The 25592-nt window shown below is 34.1% G+C and overlaps 1 protein-coding gene across 1 annotated transcript in view; it reads right to left on the reverse strand.

The window, feature by feature from the left end:
• LOC121027763 (disintegrin and metalloproteinase domain-containing protein 21-like) overlaps positions 1–24162 on the reverse strand; it is a 60416-nt gene extending 36254 nt beyond the window's left edge. Inside the window, 2 exon segments of the mRNA XM_040471623.1 lie at positions 22805–22953; positions 24024–24162. Coding sequence (XP_040327557.1) covers positions 22805–22953; positions 24024–24162 — 288 coding nt within the window.
• Positions 24163–25592: the final 1430 nt, after the last annotated feature.

Here is a 25592-nt window from a genome sequence, read left to right on the forward strand (position 1 = left end):
TTTTAAAGTTGAAACAGAAATATTGGTTTTCATTAAGAATGTTGATTAGTAGAGTAAATAACGATATAGTTAACATCACTGGACCTTTCAGAGCAGCATCAGTGGTAAAATATGAAAGTTCTATAAAGTTTCTCGTGAATCCACCAGAACAGTTATTTTTCTAATTGATGGGGAATTGTGAGATACCCCCAGCTGACAGACGGTAATAAATTAGGACCTTTAGACATATAGCTGCAATAAATGAATTGTGCTGACAATGTGAATAAGCTTGGAAATGGATTCATTTCCAGTTGAGCCTTCCCAGATGAGAATACAGACTGATTTGTGAGGCCCTGAGTAACAGACCTAGTGTTGCTCTACCCAGATGCCTGATTCACTGAAACTCTGAGATAAATTTGTATTGTTTTAAGCCAATAGATTTGGAGTGATTGCTTACACAACAATCAGTAACTGTGTTGTACTTTTTAGAAACATTTTTCCTATCTCTGCCATCTTTAGTCTTAAAGACTCTTGAAAACATAACAATGCTGTGTGCTGTTTGTTTTTGATACTAACTACTACCACCACCACAAAACCAAAACCAAAACCAAACAAAACTGAACAAAGCAAAAAACCCTGATCACTTTGTGCTAGAGATTTGGTTTTCTTTTTTTTATTCTAAAGTGTTACATAAGTATGTTACCGTGCTAGATTCCAAATGTTCCCACAGTGGATCATTTTATATAAACATCCTCTTTTGCCTAAGATTTCTTTTTGTTGGTATTAACTATGTGGTCCATAATGAGTAGATTTAGAACAGAATGAAGTTTTGGACCTCACACCATTCAGAATGGCTAGCATCAAAAAGACAAGAAATAACAAGTGTTGGTGAGGATAAGGAGAAAAGGGAACCTTTGCGCACTGTTGGTGGGAACATACATTGGTGCAACCGCTGTGGAAAACAGTATGGAGCTTCCTTAAAAACCTAAAAATAGAAACACCATATGACCCAATTATTCTACTACTGGGTATTTACCAGAAGAAAACGAAAACAGTAGTTCAGAAAGATATATATACTCCTGTGCTTCTTGCCGCGTTATTTACAATAGTCAAGATGTGGAAGGAAGCCATGCCCATCCATAGATAAATGACTGAGAAAGATGTGGTACATATATACAATAGAATATTGCTCAGCTATAAAAAACAGTGATTTCTTGCCATTTGAGACAACACGGATGGACCTGGAGGATATTAAGCTAAGTGAGAGAAGTCAGACGAAGACAAATACCATATGATTTCACTTAAATGTGGAATCTAAAAAACAAAACAAAAGAAACAAACAGAAGAACAGACTCTTAAATACTGAAAACAAACTGTTAGTTGCCTGAGGGGTGGTGGGTAGGGGGATGGGCAAAATAGATAGAAGGAACTAACAGTTACAAACTTCTTGAGCCAAACTGCTTGTATGGCTCAGTTGGTTGAGCATCCAACTTCAGCTCAGGTCATGATCTCACGGTTTGTGGGTTGGAGCTCTGTGTCAGGCTGACAGCTTAGAGCCTGGAGCCTGTTTCAGATTCTGTGTCTGCCTTTCTTCTCTACCCCTCCCTGCTCAAGCTCTGTGTGTCTCTTCCTCAAAAATAAATAAACATTAAAAAAATTTTAAAAAAGAGTTACAAAGTTCAGTTATAAAATAAGTCACAGATGAAAAGTCAATATAGGGAATATGGTCATTAATATTGTAATGACATTGTATGATGACAGATTGTGACCACACTTATGGTGAGTAATGTATAAGAATTGTCAAATCAGTGCGATGTATACTTGAAATGAATATAACATTGGATATCCATTATATTTCAATAATAAAAAAAAAAGAAAAAGCTATCTGGGAGGTATGTAAAGACATTCATTTGGGTTAAAAGTCACACTTTCACCAAACGTAATAGAAACACAGATGTCTCTATGATTGGAAATTCAAGATATTAATGGCTTCTATAACATGTAGACTCAAATATCAGTAAATATCTGAATTCTAAAGAAATGTACAAATAAACTAACAACATGAAAAATATAAATTCACACTCATTTGCCACTTGAAAATTAATAGAGCATCTACTATTAAGCAGAAATCTCTAAATGAATGTACCACATAACTAAAAATCAGAATCCACACTAATGTGGCAAATGAAGACAAATAATTTCTCAATGTTCAAACCAAAATCAGAACCAAAATTATTCTTGGATAAGAAGGCATTTGGCACATAGAGAATTACTGACAGTATTTAAGAGTTCCTGGAATGTCAAGGCACCTGTTTGGGTAACATATTTTGTTATTATTATGCAAGTGAAATCTCCAGATGTATGTCAAGGAATATACCAAAAACTTCCAGAAGTATCCAGTCAAATATTTAAAGTAGATTTTGTGAAGTGAATCTTAGAGACATTCTTGGCCCCAAATCAAGGAGGCATACTGCTTCTTTTCCAAATCGAAAATTAATTGTGAAATTTTTCTGAATTTGTTTTGATAGTAAGGAGAAGATTCAAAATCCCAAGATTAGCCATCAGTCAGAAACAATTTTCAAAACAGCTCCTCTCATAATCACATATAACTCACATTGATTTCCTCAGAGATATGCTAACGAGGTTCCCTTTAGCTTCATGAGTGTTTTCTATATTATAGTAGATCTGGAGACTCCTCTATCTCGGGATGGGAAAGCAAAGAGAAGGTTTGCCCACAGAAAAGCTTACTGGACACAATCTGTTCAGGTTATTTATAGGTAATTAACAAATTATGCTGATTTAGTGGTTTAAACCAAAACACATTTTATGAAGTTTTACAAATATATAGACCAAGAATTATGCAGGACTTGTTTGGGCAATTATTTTCCTCCATGTCATGTCAATTGTTCACCTGGTGGCATTTAGCTGATGGTTTTGCTGGACATGACAGTCTGTGTTACTTTCATTCATATGTCTGGTGCCTTCACATAGATTGACAGAAGACTGGGCTTGTTGGATCTGTTCAGTAGAGAGCCTGGAGCATAGAGCTATCCTTACTCTAGAGTGTTCTGAGTACCAACATTTCAGGAGGCCCAGGAAGGGATTGAAAGGCTTCTTACCACTTACCTTTAGAAGAGCCAATATGTCACTTTTGCCACATTCTATTAGTCAAGAAAGTATAAGTCTAGGCCCGATATACCTGGGGATGGAAAGATGGTAAGAAAGAAGACAAGGAAATTCCATCTCATAATGAGAAATGATATTTATGTAGAGGAAAAGAAGACATTAATGACACTCATAGTGGATACAAGATACTTCAGTTCTCCCACTAACTCCAAAAATTAATCTGGAGTGGTAAGCTATTTTTTAAGATAAAACTGATCTTTTGAGCAGTTTAAGGTTTACTATGAAAATAAGCTGAAGGTACAGAAATTTCCCATAACCTCTTTTCTCCACACATGCATAGTCTTCCTCATTTTTCATTCCCACCAGCAATAAATGAACATTTCACCCAAGAGAGCAGAATACACATTCTCAAGTGCACATGGAACATTCTCCAGGATCACATTTCCATATGCTAACAAATCTGAAAGAGAAAGAAAACAGTCTTAAAAACGATAAAATTCTTACAATAAATTTAATTAAGACATGAAATATCTGTACAATGAAAATGAGACATTGAGTGAAGAAACTGAAGAAACACAAATAAGTGGAAAGATATCTCATATTCATGGATCAAAAAATTAATATTTTAAGATGTCATATATCTAAAGCTATGTATAGATTCAATAAAATCTCTATTAAAATTCCAATAATATTTTTCACAGACATAAAGTAATCCTAAAATTTTATATGGAGCCACAAAAGACCCCAAAAAGGTAAAGTGTCCTGAGAAGGAATAATAAAGGTAGTCACCACATTCCTGACTTTAAATTTTATTAAAAACCTACAGTATTCAAAATAGTATGATACTGCATAAAATCAGACACATAGACTAAAAGAACATAATCAAAAGGATAGAAATAAACCCATGCCTGTATGGTCAACTGATATTTAAGAAGGGGATAAAGAATATACAGTGGGGAAAGAATAGTCTCTTCAATAAATGATGTTGGGAAAACTGGATATTAACATCCAAAATAATGAACTTGGAAACTTGTATTATACCAGACACAAAATTGAAATCAAAATAAATTTAGGATATAAATGGAAGTCCCAAATTGCAAACTCCTAGAAGAAAACAGGAAAAAAAGATCTTTGACTTTGGTTTTGGCAACATTTTTTAAAATATGACAATCAAAAGGATAATCAACAATTGACAAAATAAATAAATATGATTACATCAAACTACAAAGATTCTACAAAGCAAAAGAAATAATCAACAAACTGAAATGCCAACCAAGGAAATAGAAGATAATAGTTGCAAACCATTTATCTGATGAGAGATTATTGTGTAATTCATATAAAGAACTCATACATATCATTTAAAAAAATCTGATTAAAACATTGGTAAAGGACTTGAATAAACATTTTGTAAATGATCAATTAGTACATGAGAAGAGACTCAACATCACTTATCATCAAGGAAATACAAATCAAAACCACAGTGAGATATCATCTCACACCTGTTAAAAGGGCTATCATCAAGAAGATAAGATATAACAAGTTGGCAAGAATTGGAGAAAGGGAACACTAGTGCATTGTTGATGGGGATGTAAATTGGTACAGACACTACTGAAAACAGTATGAAGGCTCTTAAAATTTTAAAATAGAACAACCTTATGTTCTAGCAAACTGATTTCTGGGTATAAGTTGGAAGGAGATGCAATCACTATTTTGAAGAGATATCTGTGGTCTCATGGTTCTTTCAGCATTATTCACAATGGCTAAGATATGGAAATGACCTAAGTTACAAGTGTCCATTAATGTATGAATGGTTAAAGAAGATTCAGTGCATATATAAAATAATAGTATTCAGTGAAAAGATGAAATCAATCCTACCTTTCTTGACATCATGAATGAACTTTGAGGGTATTATGCTAAGTGAAATAAATCAGACAGAGAAAGACAAATGCTGTATGATATATCACTATATGGAATCTGAAAAAGCTACCCTCATAGCAAGAGTGAATAGGGTGGTTGGAGATTGCACCTGAGAAGTGGGGGAAATTGGGGCATGTTGGTCAAAGGGTATGAACTTACAGTTATAAGATGAATACGTTCTGGGAATCTAACATACGACATGGTCACTATAATTAGCAAAATCATATTGGATACTCGAAAATACTTAAGAGAGAAGATCTTAAATGTTAAATCACCACACATATACAAAAAAATAGATACAGCAGGGGATGGAAGTGCCAACTAACTTATTGTAATTATTTTTCAATATATACATGTATCGACATCACATAGCATAGCTTAAATTTGTGTATTTTATATTTCAATAATAGTTTGATAACTTGGGGAGAAAATAAAAAAACATTTTTAATTTCAAAGAAAATTTTAGAAATTATGTATCTTTGACATCCATTTTGTATCGTGACAATCTAAGACCAATATGCCATAGAAAACTGTCCCAGGTCATTTATGAATAGAAAAGAAAACAAAATAATAAAATTATTATCATTGGGTCTCAAATAAATGCTATGCTAAAAATCATTTTACCTTTTTTTACTTATATTGCAGAGAATTTATGTTTAATGTATTGTGATACAACCTCTCTAGTTAAATCATATACTACATGTGAATCCTGTGACTCCATAAGATATCATTGGCTTCTGGTGTGCCTGGGTGGCTCAGTCAGTTGAGTGTCTGACTTCAGTTCAGGTCATGATCTCACGGTTTGTGAGTTTTGAGCCCCGTGTCAGGCTCTGTGCTGACAGCTCAGGGCCTGGAGCCTGCTTCGGATTCTGTGTCTCCCTCTATCTCTGCTTCTCCCCCTGCTCACACTCTGTCTCTCTCTCGAAAATAAATAAACATTAAAAAAAAAAAAAAGATTTCATTGGGTTCTTCAGCTTTACCAGGACACTTTCTGTCTTTAAATATCATTACAATATTGCTTACTTAAAACATATAGTGTGTTTAGTGTTGCTTTCTCTCTATTAAGTTAATGATTATATTTTAGGTGGTGCCATTTTTCAGAGAAGCACTTGTAGTCAATTTTTCTGTGTGGGAAGTGGTGGGAAAATCAGCTTTGAAATAACAATTAGGAATTGAGATCAATTCATAAAGCTTTCTTGGCATATATTATTTAATTTCATATGTAAAGTTTCATTTGATATAATCAAATTTTGTCATATCAAAGTAGAAAGTTCAAAAATAGGAAAAAATTGAGCTCTTATTCACAATAATTGTGTTAATCATGATTGCCTAATAATTTCAGTGCAGAGAAATTTCATTTTGATAATTGATTAATGTCATCAGTGGGAAACTCACGACATGAAAAATTGTTGTACTTCACCAATAGCATCAGTTAGCTATTAGCACCTAAGTATATGCATTAACTTCAGCATCTGCAAAAGTGAGACAACCAATTTTTGTGTGCTTCCCGATACAATTTAATATTAAGCAACTGGAACAATCTATTATGTAATCTTTCTAAAAAAAAAAACTTGGCCTGTGTCTTATCAAAACTTGACAGTCTAATTGAACTTAGATGGAAGTCAAGTGATAAAAAAATTCTAGTATACCTCCAAAAACACTTATCCAAGAATGATATTTTCTTCAGGTCAACCAATTTAGTTTCTGTAATAAAGATAATAACAACACCAAATACAAAAACAGTATGCAGAGAGCAACTGTTCTAATACAAAATAAACTTAAGAAACACAACCAAGTCCAATGCAATGTGAACCTGGGATGGATCTTTATTTACATAAATGTGTGGAGTGATATTGTTATATTGTTATAACATCAGAGAAATTGATTATTATTAGCTGATATAAAAAAACATCTGTTTAGTTTGTCTGATATGATAATGGTTTAATGGTGTCTGTTTTTTGGAGTTTCAGGTGTAGATATAATTTGTGGTTTTCTCTCAAGGTTTTAGCAAAGAAAAAGAAGAAAAAGAAATATGTAAACCATATATAAAATAAAAGGGAACCCTGACAATTTAAGTAATAAAAGCTTTCACTATATTTTTCTTCATCCCTCAAATATATATATGTATATTTTTCCCAGTTTTTATTTAAATTCCAGCTCATTAATACACACTGGGTGTTATATGTAAGTGATTAATCATTAAATAAATTAAAAAAAAAGAAATACTGAATCTTGGAAAAGAAGCTAAAAGTAATTTAGTTCACCTCCCTTATGGAATATTTAAATTTTGTTTTTCTTTTATATATGTATATGAAGACATTTACAGACATACTACAATGGACAATATTATAAATTTGTGAGGCCTGTATAAATATATGGTAAATATGATTATTCCTTATTATAAATATAATATTAATTACTTGAATAAGCAGTCCATGCCAAAAACAAATTAATTAATTAATTAAAAGTACCCAATATGCAGATCAATGTAGATATAGACTGATGTGAGATATGGGCTGGGGATATACCAATGACTGATACACTGATGACATTAATAGCCATGATATCACAAAAGGAAGGAGGAAGAAGGAGAGGGAGCAAGAAAATAAATAGGGACTAGAAGAGAATCAAAAACTGGGGCAAATTAAGTGCATTGATTGTGGATAAGGAGAGTAACCAGCTAAGAATATGCAGAAGGAATAACCAGTGAAATAAAAGGTAAACACTTTTATCACTTATGTCGTATGTAGTTATGTAGTATCACTTATGTAGTATGAAGGTTAAAAGACAAAAATAATAAAATCAGTTATATCTACAAAAGTTATTTAAGGGATACACAAAATAAAAAGATATAAAATATGTCATATTCATATAACACGGAGCAAGGGAGTAAAAACATAGTTCTTTCAGAATGTGTTCAAACTTAAGTGACCATCAACTTAAAATAGACTACTATGTAGATAGGATGTATATATGAAACTCAGTCAGTTGAATTTTTTGGTTCCCCCATACAAAAGTTTACACTACAGTGTAGTCTATTAAGTGTGCAATAGTCTTATGTGTAAAAAAAAAAAAAACAATGTCAATAACTTATTTAACAAATACTTAATGCTAAAAAATGTTAACCATCAAAGAGCTGAAATACTTTTGTTGGTGAAGAGTCTTACCTTGATTTTCTTGGTTGCTGACTGATCAAGTTGGTGATTGCTGAAGGTTGAGGGGGCTGTGGCAATTAAAAAGAAATAATGTTTATTTATTTTTGAGAGAGAGAGAGAGAGAGAGAGAGAGAGAGAATGAGTAGGGAAGGGGCAGACATAGAGGGAGACACAGAGTCAACACAGAGCCCGACACGGGGCTCAAACTCATGAGCTGTAAGATCATGACCTGAGCTAAAGTTGGACACTTGACCTACTGAGCCACCCAGGCATTCCTGTGGCATTTTTTTAAAAAGAAAACAACAATAAAGTTTGTGACATTTATTGGCTCTTACTTCCACAAATAATTTCTCGGTATCATGCCATGATGTTTGATAGCATTTTACTCACAGTAGAACTTCTTTCAAAATTGGAGTAAATTCTCTCAAACCAGGCTAGTGCTTTGTCAACTATATTTATGTAATATTATAAATTGTTTGTTGTCATTTCAATAATCTTCACAGAATCTTCATCAGAAGTACATTCTATTTCAAGAAACCACTTGCTTTGCCATTCCATTAGAATCAAATCCTCATTGGTTAAAGTATTATCATGAGGTTACAACAATTCAGTCACATCTCCAGCCTCCATTTATAATTTCAGTTTTCTATTTCCACCACATCTGTAGTCACTTCCTCCACCGAAGTGTTTAATCCCTCAAAGCCATCAGCAAAGGTTGAATCAATTTCTTCCACATTCCTGTTAAGGTTGATATTTTGACCTTTTCCCATGAATCATGAATGTTCTTAATGATAATCAGATAGTGAATCCTTTGCAGGAGGTTTTCAATTTACTTTGCCCAGATCCATCGTAAGAATCACTGTCTGTGGTAGCTAGAGGCATATTAAATGTGTTTCTTATAATAAGACTTGAAAGTCAAAATTACTCCCAGATTTATGAACTGCAGCATGGATGCTGTGTTAGCTGGCATGAAAACATTACTCTCACTATACATTTTCATCAGAGCTCTTGGGTGAACATGTGCATTGTCAATGAGTTTTGAACGGAATCTTTTTTTTTCTGAGAAGTAAGTCTCAACAGTGGGCTTAAAATATTCAGTAAACTGTGTTGTAAAGGGAAGTGCAGTCATTCAGGCTTTGTTGTTCTCTTTATAGAGCACAGGCAAAGTAGATTTAGCATAATTCTTAAGAGGCCTATTGTTTTCAAAATGACAAATGAATTCATTGGCTTCAACATAGCTTCTTTAGTTCACTGTCTTATATAGGTACTGATCATGGCAATCCAAAACAATAGCAATAGTAAAATAAGAGATCACTGATCAGAGATCACTATAATAAGTATACTAATAATGAAAAAGTTTGAAATATTGCAAGAATCACCACATGGTAATATAGAAAAGCAAAGTGAGCAAATGCTGTTGGAAAAATGGTGTCATAGATTTGCTTAACACAAGGTTGACACAAATGTTCAATTTGTAAAATAATGCGATACCTGTAAGAAGAAGAAAAAGCGTAATAAATGAGATATAAAGACAAATAGAAAATTCTGAAATAAGTTGATGGACAGGGACACCTTACAGAGGAACCAGGTAAAGAAGTACACTAAGTTTCTTAATAAACATAAGCACTGCCAACCTATAATTCTACACACAGAAGAATTCTCCTTCAAAAGTGAAAGAAAAACATCTTTTTACTAAGGAAAATATACAGATGGCAAATAAACACATGAAAAGATGCTTCAGATCATATGTTCAGAGAAACACAAATTAAAACAATAATAAGATACCACTGCACATCTATTACAATGGCCCAAATCCAAATCACCATTTGACAATATCAAATGCTGGTGAGGATGTGAAACAATAGGAACTGTTGATAAAAATGAAAACTGATATACAGCCACTTGGAAAGACATTTTGGCAGTTTCTTACAAAACTAAACATACTGTCATCAAACAATTCAGCAATTATGCTCATTGGTATTTACCCTAAGTATCTGAAAATTATGTACACAAAATCCTGCATGTGATGTTTATAGCAGCATCATTCATAATTGTCAAAACTCAGAAGCAATCAAGATGTCCTTCAGTAGGTGGATGGATAAATAAACTGTGGTACATCCAGACAAAGGAATATTATTGAATGCTAAAAGGAAATGAACTATGAAGGCATATTACTAAGTGAAAGAAACCAATCTGAAAAGACTACATCCTATATAATTCCAACTGTATGGCATTTTGGAAAAGACAAAACTATAGAGATGGTAAAAAATTTAGTGGTTGCCAGTGACAGTGGGGCAGAAAATAATGAGCTGGCAGAGCGCACAAGAATTGAAGCCCAGTGAAACTGTGTATGATACCAGTATAAAGAATGTCATTGTACATCTTTTAAAACCCCTATGATGTATAGCACCAAAGGTGGATCCTAATGTCAATTATGGACTTTGCATGATAATGCTGTGTCAGTGTAGGTTCATCAGTTATAACAAATGTACCACTCTGTTGGGTGATGTTAATAATGAGGGAAGCTATGTGTAGAAGCAGGGATAATAACGGGATATGTCTATAGCTTCCTCTTCATTTTGTTGTCAACCTAAAACTTCCATCTAAAACAGTTTATACACTTTTAAATACCATTTACAAAACAAGAAAAAAGTTACTTAGTAATAAATCTAACAAACTATGTGCAGGAATTATAAGTAGAAATCTACAAAAAAAATTGATGACATAAATAAGAGAAGACATAAATACATGGAAATTGTATTTCATATTCACGTATCAAAAAGACTCAATATTATTAAAATTTCAGTTTTTTTTAAATATGATCTGTAGATGTAGTGCATGCCTCATCAAAATCATAGCAAGGTGTTTAGAAATAGCAACAAACTAAATCTAATATACTGAAAACAGAGGAACAAAAATAGCCAACACAATTCAGAAAAGGAAGAACGAAAGTTCCAGACTCACATTAGCTGATTTTAAGAGTTACTGTTAAGCAATTTTAATCCAGACAGTGGTTCTGGCAAAAAAAAAAAAGACTAAACAATGGAACATAATATAGTGTCTATGAATGTACATAATATATGTCTAGAGGTACATACACAAATATTGTCATACACAAATATTGTCAACTAAGTTTGGTGAAATCACAAAGACAATTTGATAAAGGAAAATGAGGCTGGATCAATTGGAAATCCATATGTAATCATCATCGCCATCATCATCTTCATCATCATCATCATCCAGAGACCTTACACCTTACACCTTATGACTCTCAAAATGAGTCATAAACCTATATGTAAAATGCAAAACTGAAAAACTTCTAGGAGAAAATATGGATTTTCATGGGTTTGGTGATAAATATTTAGATACAACACAAAAAACACAATCCAAGAACGAAAAATTGATGTTAAAACTTTATTTTAATTAAAAACTTATATTGGGTGCCTGGGTGGCTAAGTCAGTTAAGCATCCGACTTCAGCTCAGGTCATGATCTCCCGGTCCATGAATTCGAGCCCCGCATCAGGCTCTGTGCTGACAGCTCAGAGCCTGGAGTCTGCTTACGATTCTGTGTCTCCTTCTCTCTCTGCTCCTCCCTCACTTGCACTCTATCTCTCTCTGTCTCAAAAATAAATGAATATTTTTTAAAAAATGTATAAGAAAGACAATGTTAACATAATAAAAACACAAATTTAGGACAGAGAAAAAAATTTGTATATCATATGCCTGATAAAAGATACATTGAATATATACAAAGAACTCTTACAACTCAACAATAAGACAACAAACAACCCAATAAAACTGGGCTAAAGATCTGAGAAGATACCTCATTAAGAAGATATGCATACTGCAAATAAGAGTGTAAAAAATGCACACATTAATTTTATTGGGAATACACCTATTAAATTTATTTTATACCTTACCACACCAATCATGCTTCTAGATATTTAGCAAACTTAAAACATATGTTCACACAAAATTCATTCGTATGTTTATTGCAGCTTTATTCATAATTACCAAAACCCAGAAGTAGGTTTGAATAGGTGCCTGTTTAAACAAACTATGGTACATACATACAATGCAATACTTTTCAGTGATGAAAGTAATAAACTATCAATCCATGAAATATGGATGAAACTTAAATTCGTAATGTTAACTGAGAAAAGGAAGTCTGGAAAGGCAACACATTGTGTGATAGTCCAGTCTAGTTTATGATATTCTGGCAAGTCAGAATCATACAGATGGAAAACAGAACAGTGGTTTAAAAACCCTAAGGGTTCGATAGGATTGGAGAAATAAAAACATGAAGCATAGAGGATTTTTTTTTAATAGTGAAACTATTCTGTATGATATTATAATGGAGGATACATGATACTTGAATGTACCAACACTCATGGAACTTTATGACACGAGTAAAACTTATGCATGTAACTTTCAAAAATCAATATTAAGATGTAGAATTCTATAATGGAATACAGACAGCAGCAAAAAAAATTTAATTGTATTGCAAACTGACATAATTTGACTGAAGTGAGAAGGAAAACAATGGTGGTGACCCAAATAACTTTTGAAAAGGGTGGACAAACTATAAGACAAACACTGTGTGGTAAATTTGTTTCTTAATGAGGATAAATGTTATTAATCCTGAAACCACTGTGTATACAGTGATTCTGAGCTAGTAAGTAAATAAACAGAGAATGCTATGAATGAGATCCCTCAGTATTGCATTGGTTGAGGTGAGAGAATACAGGTAATCAAGAGGTAGAGATTAGAATAAACCATGTGGTAATAGAATACAATGAGACACATCAGCACCTCAGAATGAACTCATTTGTAGCTTAATGTGGATTAAGTTAATACATCTTTACATTCGTGTGTGTGCGTGTGCATGTGTGCATGTGTGTTTGCAAACCCAAAGCCTATATCTTAGTTTCTTTTTTTTTTTATATCTTAGTTTCTAATACTATTCTGCAATAAAAGAGATTATGATTTCTTGGAAATATGACTAATTCTAGGACTGAGACAGGTAGTATACAAAATGAGCCCAGTGCATCTAATAATGCCAGAGAGTAAGGAAGTGCTCAAATAAAACATGGCATCTTATGTCAAAGGGACATAGCAACTAACTGAAAATCCCTCAATGGCCAGAACAATTTGAGTGACAAAGTGTAAAATAAATATCCTTGAGAACATACTGATAGGAATAAATTACTGAAGAAAGAAAGAAATTGGGAGAAGAACAATCTCCTCTACAGAATAATTCGAAATAATTTATATAGATATTCCCCCAAGGAATTAGAGTGTGTTTCCTCACCCCATAACTGTGGGCTACATATAGTTTTCAAAGAGTACAGTTTAGAAATAGGCTAAAAGAGGGGTGCCTGGGTGGCTCAGTCAGTTAGGCATCTGACTTCAGCTCAGGTCATGATCTCATGGTTTGTGGGTTTGAGCCCCGCATCGGGCTCTGTGCTGACAGCTCAGAGCCTGGAGCCTGCTCTGGATTCTGTCTCCCTCTCTCTCTCTGCTCCTCCCCTACTTGCACTCTGTCTCTTCATCTCTCAAAAATAAATAAATATTAAAAAAATGTTCTAATAATAAAAAAAAATTTAAAAAAAGAGATGTAGAAACCAAACATTAACTCAGCAAGGTAATTACGGTTAACATCGTCATTGGTAAGTCTCGCTGATAGCATGTATTCTTGACAGCATTGTGATGAAAATGGCAGTTTACTTCTGTGGTCTAAAACCCATAATCCTGGTTGAATCATGAAAAAACATCAGAAAAACCCAAACTGAGGGACTGTCCACAAAATGATAGACCAATACACCTCAAAAATTTCAAGGTCATCAAAAATAAGTTAAGTCTGAGAGTCTCAGCCAAGGGGAATTAAGAAGATATGACACTGAATATACTGTGATATCTCATCTAGAAAGCTGGAACAGGAAAAAAAAGTCAGGTAAAATTAGATTTTTTTTAAAAAAAAATATGGGCTTTAATAAATAATATTGTATCAGTATTTTTTAAAATTAATTGTAACAAATCTACCAAAGTAATCCAACAGTTAATGACAGTGTAAACTCAGTGTAGGATTTTGTTTCCAGGAACTCTAACCAACTTTGCAATATTTCTCTAATCTAAGGGATGCTTGGGTGGCTCAGTGGGTTAAGCAACCCAACTTCAGCTCAGGTCATGATCTCAGGCTCTGTGCTGACAACTCTGAGCCTGGAGCCTGCTTCAGATTCTCTGTCTCCTTCTCTCTTTTTCTGTCCCTCTCCCACTTGCACTCTGTCTGTCTCTCTCTTTTTCATAAATAAATAAACATTTTTTGAAAAATGAAATAAAATTAATTTTAGGGGCGCCTGGGTGCCTCAGGCGGTTAAGCTGCCAACTCTTGATTTTGGCTCAGGTCCTGATTTCATGGTTCCTGAGATGGAACTGTACCTCAGACTCTGAGCTGACAGTGCTAAGACTGCTGGGAACTCTGTCTCCCTCTCTCTCTCTGCCCCTACTCTGTTCTCTCTCTCTCTCTTTCAAAATAAATAAACATTAAAAAATAGAATAAAACAATTTTTAAATAATTTATTTAAATAAGCAAAAAAAAAAAAAAAAAGAAAACAAAGTTTACCTTATCACTCTAACATAGAAGTAGGGAGTTAGATCAATTTTTTTTTTTAATTTTTTTTTTCCAACATTTATTTATTTTTGGGACAGAGAGAGACAGAGCATGAACGGGGAAGGGGCAGAGAGAGAGGGAGACACAGAATCGGAAACAGGCTCCAGGCTCTGAGCTGTCAGCCCAGAACCTGACGCGGGGCTCGAACCCACGGACCGCGAGATCGTGACCTGGCTGAAGTCGGACGCTTAACCGACTGTGCCACCCAGGCGCCCCGGGAGTTAGATCAATTTTACATTTAATTTTTGTTCTCAAGACTGCCTCAGGGGAAAATAACCGACAACTTTTAAGTTACTGCTTAATACCATGCATATTCAGAAATGACACTGGCTTTTAATCTCTCCTTTATATACTCTTGTTGTATGATTTTTGTAAGTTTAAGTCTCCTTGTATGATTATTTTAAACTAAGTTCCAATAATAGTTTTACAAAATTTGTACTTTCTACTGTATGCTTCTTTGAAATCATAGCTATTATATTTGGTATAGAATTTTAGGGTTAAAGAGAAATAAAGTCACAAGATTAATACCTGTAAAAATAATTAAAATTTATTAATGGAGTTATAAAATCATACACTGATGCTGCATTATTAAGGGAAATACAGATGTTCTTTTTACAAACACTGAGTCTATATGACAAAAAGTAAAATAAAGACTCACAACTATTTTTCTTTCATCATTATTAGTATAACAAACCAACAAAAAAGTTTAGATCAATATTGAGTTAGGCAGCTGTGATCTGAGGTAAGCATATTCCTAAGTCAAATAGTGAGATTATCAGATTTTCATCTCACATTTTGTTTAATGGTCCCATGTTTGATTATAATTATTCCAAGTACAGTTGACCTTTGAACAACATGGGAGTTAGGGTCCCTGACTCTTGTGCAGTAGAAAAAACACACATTAACATCTGATTCCCCAAAACTTAACTACTAATGCCCTACTGTTGACTGGAAATCTTACCCATAAGTAGTCGAGTAGCACATATTATGTGAGAAAAGAGAGCACATATTTTGAGAGAAAAGAAAATGTTATTAAGAAAATAATAAGAAAGAGAAAATTATAGGTATTACATTTATCAAAAAATCTGTGTAAGTGGACCCATGCAGACCCATGTTGTTCAAGGGTCATCTATACTGTATCTTCCTCTTCCTTCTAATTTTCCTAATGAAATTCACATTAAATAGCTATATTATTAAGTTATGTTGATTTAATCATGCTGATTGATGGTACAAAGAATGTCTTCTGTAGTATTATTGAATATAGAACACATAGGATTTATTAATTGCTGGAGTAATATGCAATGATTAATTTCGCTACTTACAATAAAAATGATTTAAAAATTATTAGCAAATTTTCTTGTTTTGTTTATTTTTTTATTTTGAGAGAGAGCGTGAGAGAGCAAGGGAGGGGAAGAGAGAGAGAGAGAGAAAGACTCTCAAGCAGGCTCAGCACTGCCAGTGCAGAGCACAATACAGGCCTCGGAACCATGGAATCATAGTCCGAGCCAAAAATCACGAGTCAGATGTTTAACCGATTGAGCCGGCCAGGCACCCCAGAAAATTTTCCTTTTATAAAGAGCTCCTTTCCCAAGTCAATCTTTATTTCAAAATATCAGTGCTATTAATTAATAAGCTTTGAATCCTGCTAACTAAAAAGGCTTTTGTTCTTAATATTCAAAACTTGTCCCCTCTGCACTAATACAATTCCCATTATGTGTTTAAAATGAGATTCACTTTTGGGGCTCCTGGGTGGCGCAGTCGGTTAAGCGTCCGACTTCAGCCAGGTTACTATCTCGCGGTCCGTGAGTCCGTGAGTCCGTGAGTTCGAGCCCCGCGTCAGGCTCTGGGGTGATGGCTCAGAGCCTGGAGCCTGTTTCCGGTTCTGTGTCTCCCTCTCTCTCTGCCCCTCCCCCATTCATGCTCTGTCTCTCTCTGTCCCAAAAATAAATAAAACGTTGAAAAACAAATTAAAAAAAATAAAATAAAATGAGATTCACTTTCATCCTATAAAAGGAATTTCCCAATTGATTTTGCCATTTTTTCTTAGTTTTTCCATTTGTTTCTTAAATTTTTTTTATTTTAATACTTAAAATAATTTATATACAATGGAATAAAACAGGCAAAACTTCCTGCCTACCCTAATGAAACATATGCTTTAGTATTGAAACCATGTATTAAGGGTAAAAATTTTGACTTTTATTTATAACTAAACCAAACAAAGGCGAGAGATTAGTTCCATCGAGCTTGGCCATGAAGCAAACAGAAGAGTTTTCAGAAGATTTTGTTTTAACACTCTTTTTAAAAAAATGTCTAAGACTTTGAGTGCATTGAATTATTGGTTTTAATTTTGTTTAAAGTATAATATGCATGAAAAAATGAACATATCACAGAAATATAGATCAAAGGATTTTCATAGTGAAATATGCCTATTTAACCAATATTGAGTTCAGGAATCCTAAAATTACCAACATGCCAGAGACATATTTTATATTCCTCCTTTAAAAAAATTTTTCTTTAAGTTGGTTTATTTTGAGAGAGAGAGAGAGAGCATGAGTGTGTGCACAAGTAGGGGAGAGGCAAAGAGGGAGAGAGAGAATCCCAGAGTCTGATGCAGGGCTTGAATTCAACAAACCATGAGATCATGACCTGAGCCGAAGTCAGATACTTAACTGACTGAGCCACCCAACCTCCCCTTTTCTTTCTCCTTGGAGAGTAGTCTCTATGCTGATTTCTAAGAGCATAAAGTAGTTTCACTTATTTTGTGACTCATATAACTGCAATTCTACAATATGCATTCTCTTGTGACTGGTTATTTCATTCATTTTGTTTGTAAAATTCATTCACATTTTTACATGATTTTACGTCATTCTTTCTCATTCCTGTATATTACTCCAGTATTTGAATATAGCACAAGTTGTTTACCCAGGCTACTGCTGATGGACTTTTGGTAGTTTCTAGTTTTTTGGCCATTGTAATTAGTTTTTCTATGAATGTTTTATTACATGTCATTCAGGAAAATATGGAAACATTTCCATTGGGCCTGTAACTTGAATTGGATTGCTTAATCCGAATGTGTGCAATCAAACTTATTAAATACTTCAAAGCAATGTTCTAAGTGGAGGCAAAAATTTATATATCTAACATCATATATGAGAGTTCTAATTAGTCCATATCCTTACTAACATTTGACAGTTCCAAAATTTTTATTTTAGTCATATTGGTGTGTGTAATGTGGTATCAGTTTTAATTTGCAGTTTTGTTTCCATTTCCTTAACTATTAAAGTTAAGCACTCCTCATGTTTATTGGCAATCAAGTGTCTGAGTTATTTGCCCAATTTTCTATTGGGTGATCTTTCTTTTACTTCATTGGTTTGAAATACTTCTATATTATGAATATATACCCTTTTTATATACATGTTTTGCAAATATATTTTCCAAAAATGCTAATGGCATGTATTTTCATTGGTTTAATGAAACCTGTTTATTAATTAAAAACAGAACCTCTTAATTTCAGAGTCTGATTAAGTTTTTCTTTTAAATTTACAGATTTTCTTTTTGTTTGAATAATCTTTGCCATTACCAATATTATAAAGTTCACCTATGTTATTTTTTTCTAATATTTTTAAAATTTCTCTCTGGCATTTAAATTTGAAATTCATCTGGAATTGTTTTAAGTATTTAGTGTGAGCAGAGAAAAAGATACATCATTTCTATATGGATAATCAATTAACCCAGAACAAGTTATTGAAAAGACTATTTTGCTCTCCATTCTGTTTCATCAGTCAGTGCCACACTCTCTTAAATTCTACAGCTTTATCATAATTCAGGATATCTGGTAGTATAATCCCCTGCTTTTTTCTCTTTCAAATTACCATAGGAGTAGAAGTTTTGGATTGATTGTATCAGAAGCTCAGGGTACCCTCTTTGTCAGCCCACCAACCACTTAACTTGTAAAAGTTATTTTAAAAAAATGTCTGTTACCTATAACAAATGGAGAAACATTTACCCATAAAACATACTAAATCTTTAGAAGAACATCAATAATCTGTGGCCTTTCAACTACAATCTTCTCCTATGCCTCTCAGGTTCTATGTCATGTAAATTCTATTCTGAACAGGTGTGGCCAAAATTGTGGTGCCTATTTCAACTCTCAGCTCCACCTCTGGAACTCTTCATGTAAGCATGCAAAAGGTGCAAGGAACTCTGATTTCATGGCTCAGCCCAACCACCCATCTTCCACTCATAGGCTAGGGTTCTGCTCTAGATACAGCAGACCTAAAATATTGAAGATGTAATTTTCCCAATCTGTCCCAGATTGCTCATACCAAGATTTTATGTCAGGACTAGTAAACTAAGAAGATATGGTATACCAGGCCCTCTTGTAGAGTGGAAAAGTCACTTCAGAAGAAGTAGGTCACAAGGGGCACCTGGGTGGCTCAGTTAGATAAGTGTCTGACTTCGGTTCAGGTCATGATTACCCAGTTATGGGTTCAAGACCCACATGGGGCTCTCTGCTGACAGCTCAGAGCCTGGAGCCTGCTTCAGATTCTGTGTCTCCCTCCCTCTCTGCCCCTCACCTGCTCACACTCTCTCTCTCTCTCTCTCTCTCTCTCAAAAATGAATAACAATAAAATCTTTTTTTGAAAAGAAGAAGAGGTAGACCATTATTCCAAACATCCAAACATCAAGGCATATATGTACTGCCCAGGCAAGAACTTGGCCATGAGAATAGCTCTTCTTGAAGAGACTGGCTTTATTTGGAACAGAAATGTTTATGACTAAGGGCATTGTCAAAAACAATGGACATTTTGGTAGCAAGAAATTAAGAGGGAGCTAGTAGCTCAATGAACTGAATAGCTATAAGCAAAATGGCAGACCAGGCAGAACTTTAGCAGAAAGAACCAGAGAAAGAAATAGTAAACAAGATTCATCCTGAGATCACACTCATCCTTAGGTATTTAGAAGATTTGTATTTATGTAAGCCTGCAGCTACTCAGTAGCAACCAGAGTATGACCTGTAGTAGATCTGAAGTCTTTGCTAAACCATATATGTTTCCATGGATGAGTGTGGCAATAGCTTCACCATCTGAGGAGCAGCCAAGAAAATAACTGTAGTGCTACTAGTCCCTAGTTGAATACAGGACAAAATCACAATTTACCTGAACTGTAAAAAGTCTTCAAATAACACACACACACACACACACACACACACACACACACACACATCCCATAGCAGAGTGAAAATCTGAACCAAGGGTCTTGGGTACAAACTTGTATTTAATAATAATAATAATAATAATAATAATAATTCCAGTATAATGAGCATACAATGTTTTATTAGTCTCAGGTATACAATATAGTGACTCAATATTCATACACATTACTTAGTGCTCATCACAGTAAGTATACTCTTAATCCCCTTCACCTATTTTACCCATCCCCCACTCACCTCCCCTCTGGCAACCACCCGTTTGTTCTTTATATTTAGGAGTCTGTTTTTTTTTAGTCTCTTTTTTCCCTTGGTTTGTTTTGTTTCTTAAATTCCATATATGAATGAAGTCATAGAAGACATACAGATAGCCAAGACACCTGAAAAGATGGTCAACATTACTAATTATCAGGGAAATGCAAATCAAAACCACAATGAGTATTGGTGAGGATGTGGAAAAAAAGGAACCCTTGTACACTGTTGGTGTATATATATATGTGTGTGTGTGTGTGTGAATATATATATATATATGTGTGTGTGTGTGTGCATTATATAACATTTGCAACAACATGGATGGATCTAGAGACTATAGTGCTAAGTGAAATAAGCAGAGAAAGGCATAAACTATTTTAACTAAATGTCTCCTTTTGACTTGGATGCTAGAATTAGCAGAGAATTCTAAGCAGCTATTACAAATCTGTGCCAAGAACTAAAAGAAACTACTTTTATGAAAAGAGAAAAATGTAATAATAATAAAAACTCATCAAATAGAGAATATCAATAAATGATAAAAATTATTAAAAAGAATCACATGTAAATTCCAGAATTAAAAAGGTAATGAGCCCAATGAAAAATCCCTAAAAGAATAAAACAGTAGATTTGAGTTGGCATAAAAAAATATTTACAATATGAATAAAAGAAATAATCAAAAATGAAGAAGAATAAGGGCTCCTGGGTGGCTTAGTTGGTTAAGCATCTGACTCTTGATTTCAGTTCGGGTCATAGTCTCACAACCATGAGACTGAGCCCCACATTGGACTCTGTGCTGAGCATGGAGCCTGCTTGAGATACTCTCTCCCTCTGTCCCTACCCTTATCAAAAAAATGAAGACAAATAAATATTGCAATTAAGTCATATAAGACATTATTAAATGTACCAACATACCCACAATGAGAGTTTCAGAAGCAGAGGAGAAAAAAAGAAGTGGGGAAAATAAATATTCACAGTAATAATGACTGAAAACTCTCCAACTATGATGAAATCTACACATATTAGAAATTCAGTGAACTCCAAGTAAGACAAACACAAAAAGTTCCATATGCAGACACATCATACTAAAACTTCTGAAAGCAAAGGTAATAGAGAAAACCTTGAAAACAAAAAGAGAAAAAAAATGACTTATCACATCTAAGGAAAGCACAGTAAGCTTGACAGCTGACTTCTCATCAAAAACAATAAAATTCAGAAGGTAGTGGAATGACATAGCATGCTGACAAAACAAAGGCGAATAAATATCCTACATCCATCAAAGATACCCCTCAAAATCCAAGGATAAACAATGATGTCTTCAGCTTAAAAACAAAACAAGCAAAATAAAGCAAAACACACAAAAAAGTGGAGAGAAATTATTTTCAGGAGACCTGCCTTAGAAGAAATACTAAAATAAGTTCTTCATACTGAAAGGAAATGATAGCATCAATAGTCATTTCCATGTGAAAAAAAAACAAAGAATACCACTAAAAGTAATCTTTCAGACAATGATAAAAGATAGTGTAGTTACATATTTTTCCCATCTCTTCCATGATTTAAAAATCATTTGCACAAAACATAAATAATAAAGTTGTATTGTTAGACCTATAATGTAGAAATGTAATATATTTGGCAATAGCAACACAAAAAAGAAGAGTAAGACTGACATTGTGTTAGAATAAGGATAGACATCATTTAAAATATGCAGGAAACAATGAACAAAGCCAGAAATGGAAATAATGTTTATCAATTACCTGTTAGTACAAATGTGTGCTAACATTTTTATGGCCAGCAAACTAAAACTTATGGCGTGGGGAGATTTATTGGGTTTATTTTCTATACTCATAAATTTGTTCTCTTCTTTCTTAAAATAAATCTGAACATGTTTGCTTTTCTTCCTCTGGTTGTTGCATTCACTTTTTAAAAAGGAAAATAAACATAAAACAAAGAAAGGAATTAACCAAATGGTAAATGGCTACCAATCAGCAGGTAACTCTGCCTTCTTTCTCTGGGGACAGGGTCTGGGGGCAGGGGAGGGCCACTGTCAGCACTATCTCCATTACCTTTCTTGTCACTTGGAAGGGCCACTGGACATTGCCTTGATATTTATTGCTTTAGATCTCCCTCATATTATAAGTCTGAGGAAAACAACCCCTTTTCAAAAAAGACATATGGATCTTCATCATATGGATGCAGATATATTCTGGACCACATTCTGTGCCGTCTTTCACTTCACCAACATCATCCCAAAATGGTAGTCTGTATCTCAGCATTGAAGTGAGTCCAATTAAAGCCACTGAAGTGAGTCTAATGCACAGTAGAATGATCTCTTAAAAAGTGAATTCCTTTTTTCTCATGCTGACCTCTTCAATACAGATATCTTAGATATCACATTTTACATATGTAAAACCACACATACCACAGTGACCAATTTGGGGCATTTAATCCCTGTTGCAACTTTGAGTTGCACTCTGTCCCATGGCCAAAAATCTCCCTACGTTATTCATCATGGCTGTTACATCTCTTTTTATAACAACCCCTGCATGGGATCCTGTCCTGCACATAGACATCTTCTGGCCACTGATAAGATGTCCCATTGCACCGCTCTGGAAAGCCATATTTATTGTCTTCATTTCTAATATTTCATCTGATGGCATGAATTTGCAGTATTTGCAGAAAAACGCAAAAGCGCAATCAGCCTCAGGACTCAGTGCAGTTTGAAAGAACACATATCCTTTTCCCGATGTTATAAGGATCTGCTGTCAAGCTTCTCTCCTTCAACCACACTGTTCCCACTGTGCTTCCATAGAAAGATGTCCCCTGGATTTTAAGAGTTGTTCATGCATTCTTTATATGCAATAGTGTTACAAAAATCAGCATAACAGCATTTACTGAATTGACTGGTCTTTAACTTTGTTGGATATGTTACACACACTGTTTACTCATATGTACACATTTTTTCATCCTGTTTCATACTCAAATTATGATTGAGCTCATGAGTCACAGTGAATGCAAAATCTCTCAAATTGACCCCTTGGAAACTTTCAAATACACAATCAACCTGATGCTTACATATCCCTGCATGTAAGTGATACTCAAAGTAATGTTAAAATATTTATTTACAAAAAGATGAGCCACATTAGGATGCAGGTGAGAATTAAAGATGATTATCTTCCAAGTACAAAGATTCTTCCATAGTTGACTTTGTCATGTATTCCATGGGATTTTCTTGACTCTAGATCACAAACCCAAATAAAACCACATCAATTGCCAATGAATCAAAATAAGAATTGCTATATTGGCTACAGTGCAGGTTTCCTCTTGCATCTATGAGATATTACTTTCTGAATAAAGAAATAAATTGTGGTCTACCACCACTGTCTAACAAGATATATGTGGTTCCACCATCCCTCATAAGAACTATATTTCAAAGAGGAATTATCCCTTTCTTAAAACTTCATTTGTTGTTCTTCTCCTTCTGTTAAGCCACAGTTTGTGGGTAGAATTTTTGTCTCTTCACTGGCAATAGTATACACCAGATGTTTAAATGTAGAAAGCGTTTTGGGCTCGATTTCATAAGCAATATCATTTATCTATAACATTTCTTGAAAGCGACCAAAACAGGAGTTGAGGGCAACCAAGGGTTCCAGGTCCTTCGTCACATAACCACAGTAGTAAGTCATTTTGGACAAAAGGCTAGTCCTTGAAAAAAAGAACCTTGATCTGTGTAAGTGAACACTGGGAGGTGTCTGGACAGCAAAAGCTTCTTGACTTTCAAATGGAGAACATGTCTCTGACCCCCAAAACACAGACTGTAAGAGTGCCAACATGGAGGCTTCATTAAGCCCCTGCCCATTCCCTTTACCCTCAAGGGAATTACCACTTCTGGAGACCATGGTATTGGGAGCACCCAACCAGAAAGGACCAAAAACACCTCCTTCCAGAACGGGAGAATAATCTCACATGCACCAGGGTCTTATGGAGCAATCATATGGATCCACTGATGAAAACAAAAGAGAACAGGTCAGGAAACATCACTTTTAATCTTCTCCCTCTGAGCTGGCTGTATGCAGTGCTGATTTTTAAGGATGTTTCTTTTGAAAGATTGAACTATCAGAGAAGAAACACTATAAAAATTAAAAAGTATAGAATGAAGATGGTTATTAGCATACTGGAGTAGAGAAGAAAGAGAAGGATCCAAGATAAAAGTGATTAGCGTTTGGCCCAAGACATCGCTCAATGTATTGCCTTGGATATGTTCTTAACATTGGTGAAGCTGAATGATATTGGAAGAGTAGGAGAGAATGGTGATTAACTGGAGATTGATAATTATTAAATCTGAAAAATGAACACATATGGATTATTTTACTGCTCTCTAATACATAAATATCTGTGAACATTTCCACAACTGACATTTAAAGCAAAAAGGCCTTTTTTGCTTTAAAAAGATGAACATAAATCTTAGTTTTCTGGGGATATTTCAATTTACATATGTTGACTTCACATAAATATTAATAGTTTTTCCTTTAAATTTCAAATGATAAATTACTTGGTCACACTACTCAAGAGATGTATATACAAAAATTCATCATAAATTATATTACAAAATCTTTCATGGTAGTTCACATATACTATATGGCACAATTATGTATTTACTTGTTTTCCCCATGCTGTCTCTTGTAACCCTGTCAAACTGTAATGTGTTAATTGCAAAGAGTCAACTATTAGTATCCATTGTAATGCTTGGTTACTTCAAGTAATAATAAACAAAGGTAGAATTTGAATGGGAAATATTTTGAGGTGTTAGATGTGTGTTACCCAACTGTGTTTATGATTAATTTTATTCTTTTTTTTTAAGTTTACTTATTTACTTTGAGAGGGGTGGGGAGGGGCAGAGAGAGTGAGAGAGAGAGAATCCCAAGCAGGCTCTGCACTGTCAGCAGTGAACTCACAAACAGGAGATAATGACCTGAGCTGAAGTCAAGACTCAGACACTTAACCCATTGAGCCACCCAGGCACCCCATATGATTGATTTTATTCTTAAGAAAAATAACATGTTTCATTTTACAATGAATATGTTTTGCTCTTGTAATTAGGAAAAAGTGTTTACTTTTTATTAAAAATAAAACCTATGATTCTCTCCTTCTGCCACAAAAAAAAAAGAAAAAAAAAAGAAAAAAGAAAAAAGAACATGTTTCAAATCCTCTGGCCATATGAAATATAAAACAAATTAACTTAGTTAAGAAAAATTGGAGGGGTGCCTGGGTGGCTCAGTCGATAAAGCA

This window comes from Herpailurus yagouaroundi, unplaced genomic scaffold, assembly GCF_014898765.1.
Source record: "Herpailurus yagouaroundi ecotype Mexico unplaced genomic scaffold, PumYag 28, whole genome shotgun sequence".
In the NCBI taxonomy this organism is placed as follows: domain Eukaryota; kingdom Metazoa; phylum Chordata; class Mammalia; order Carnivora; family Felidae; genus Herpailurus; species Herpailurus yagouaroundi.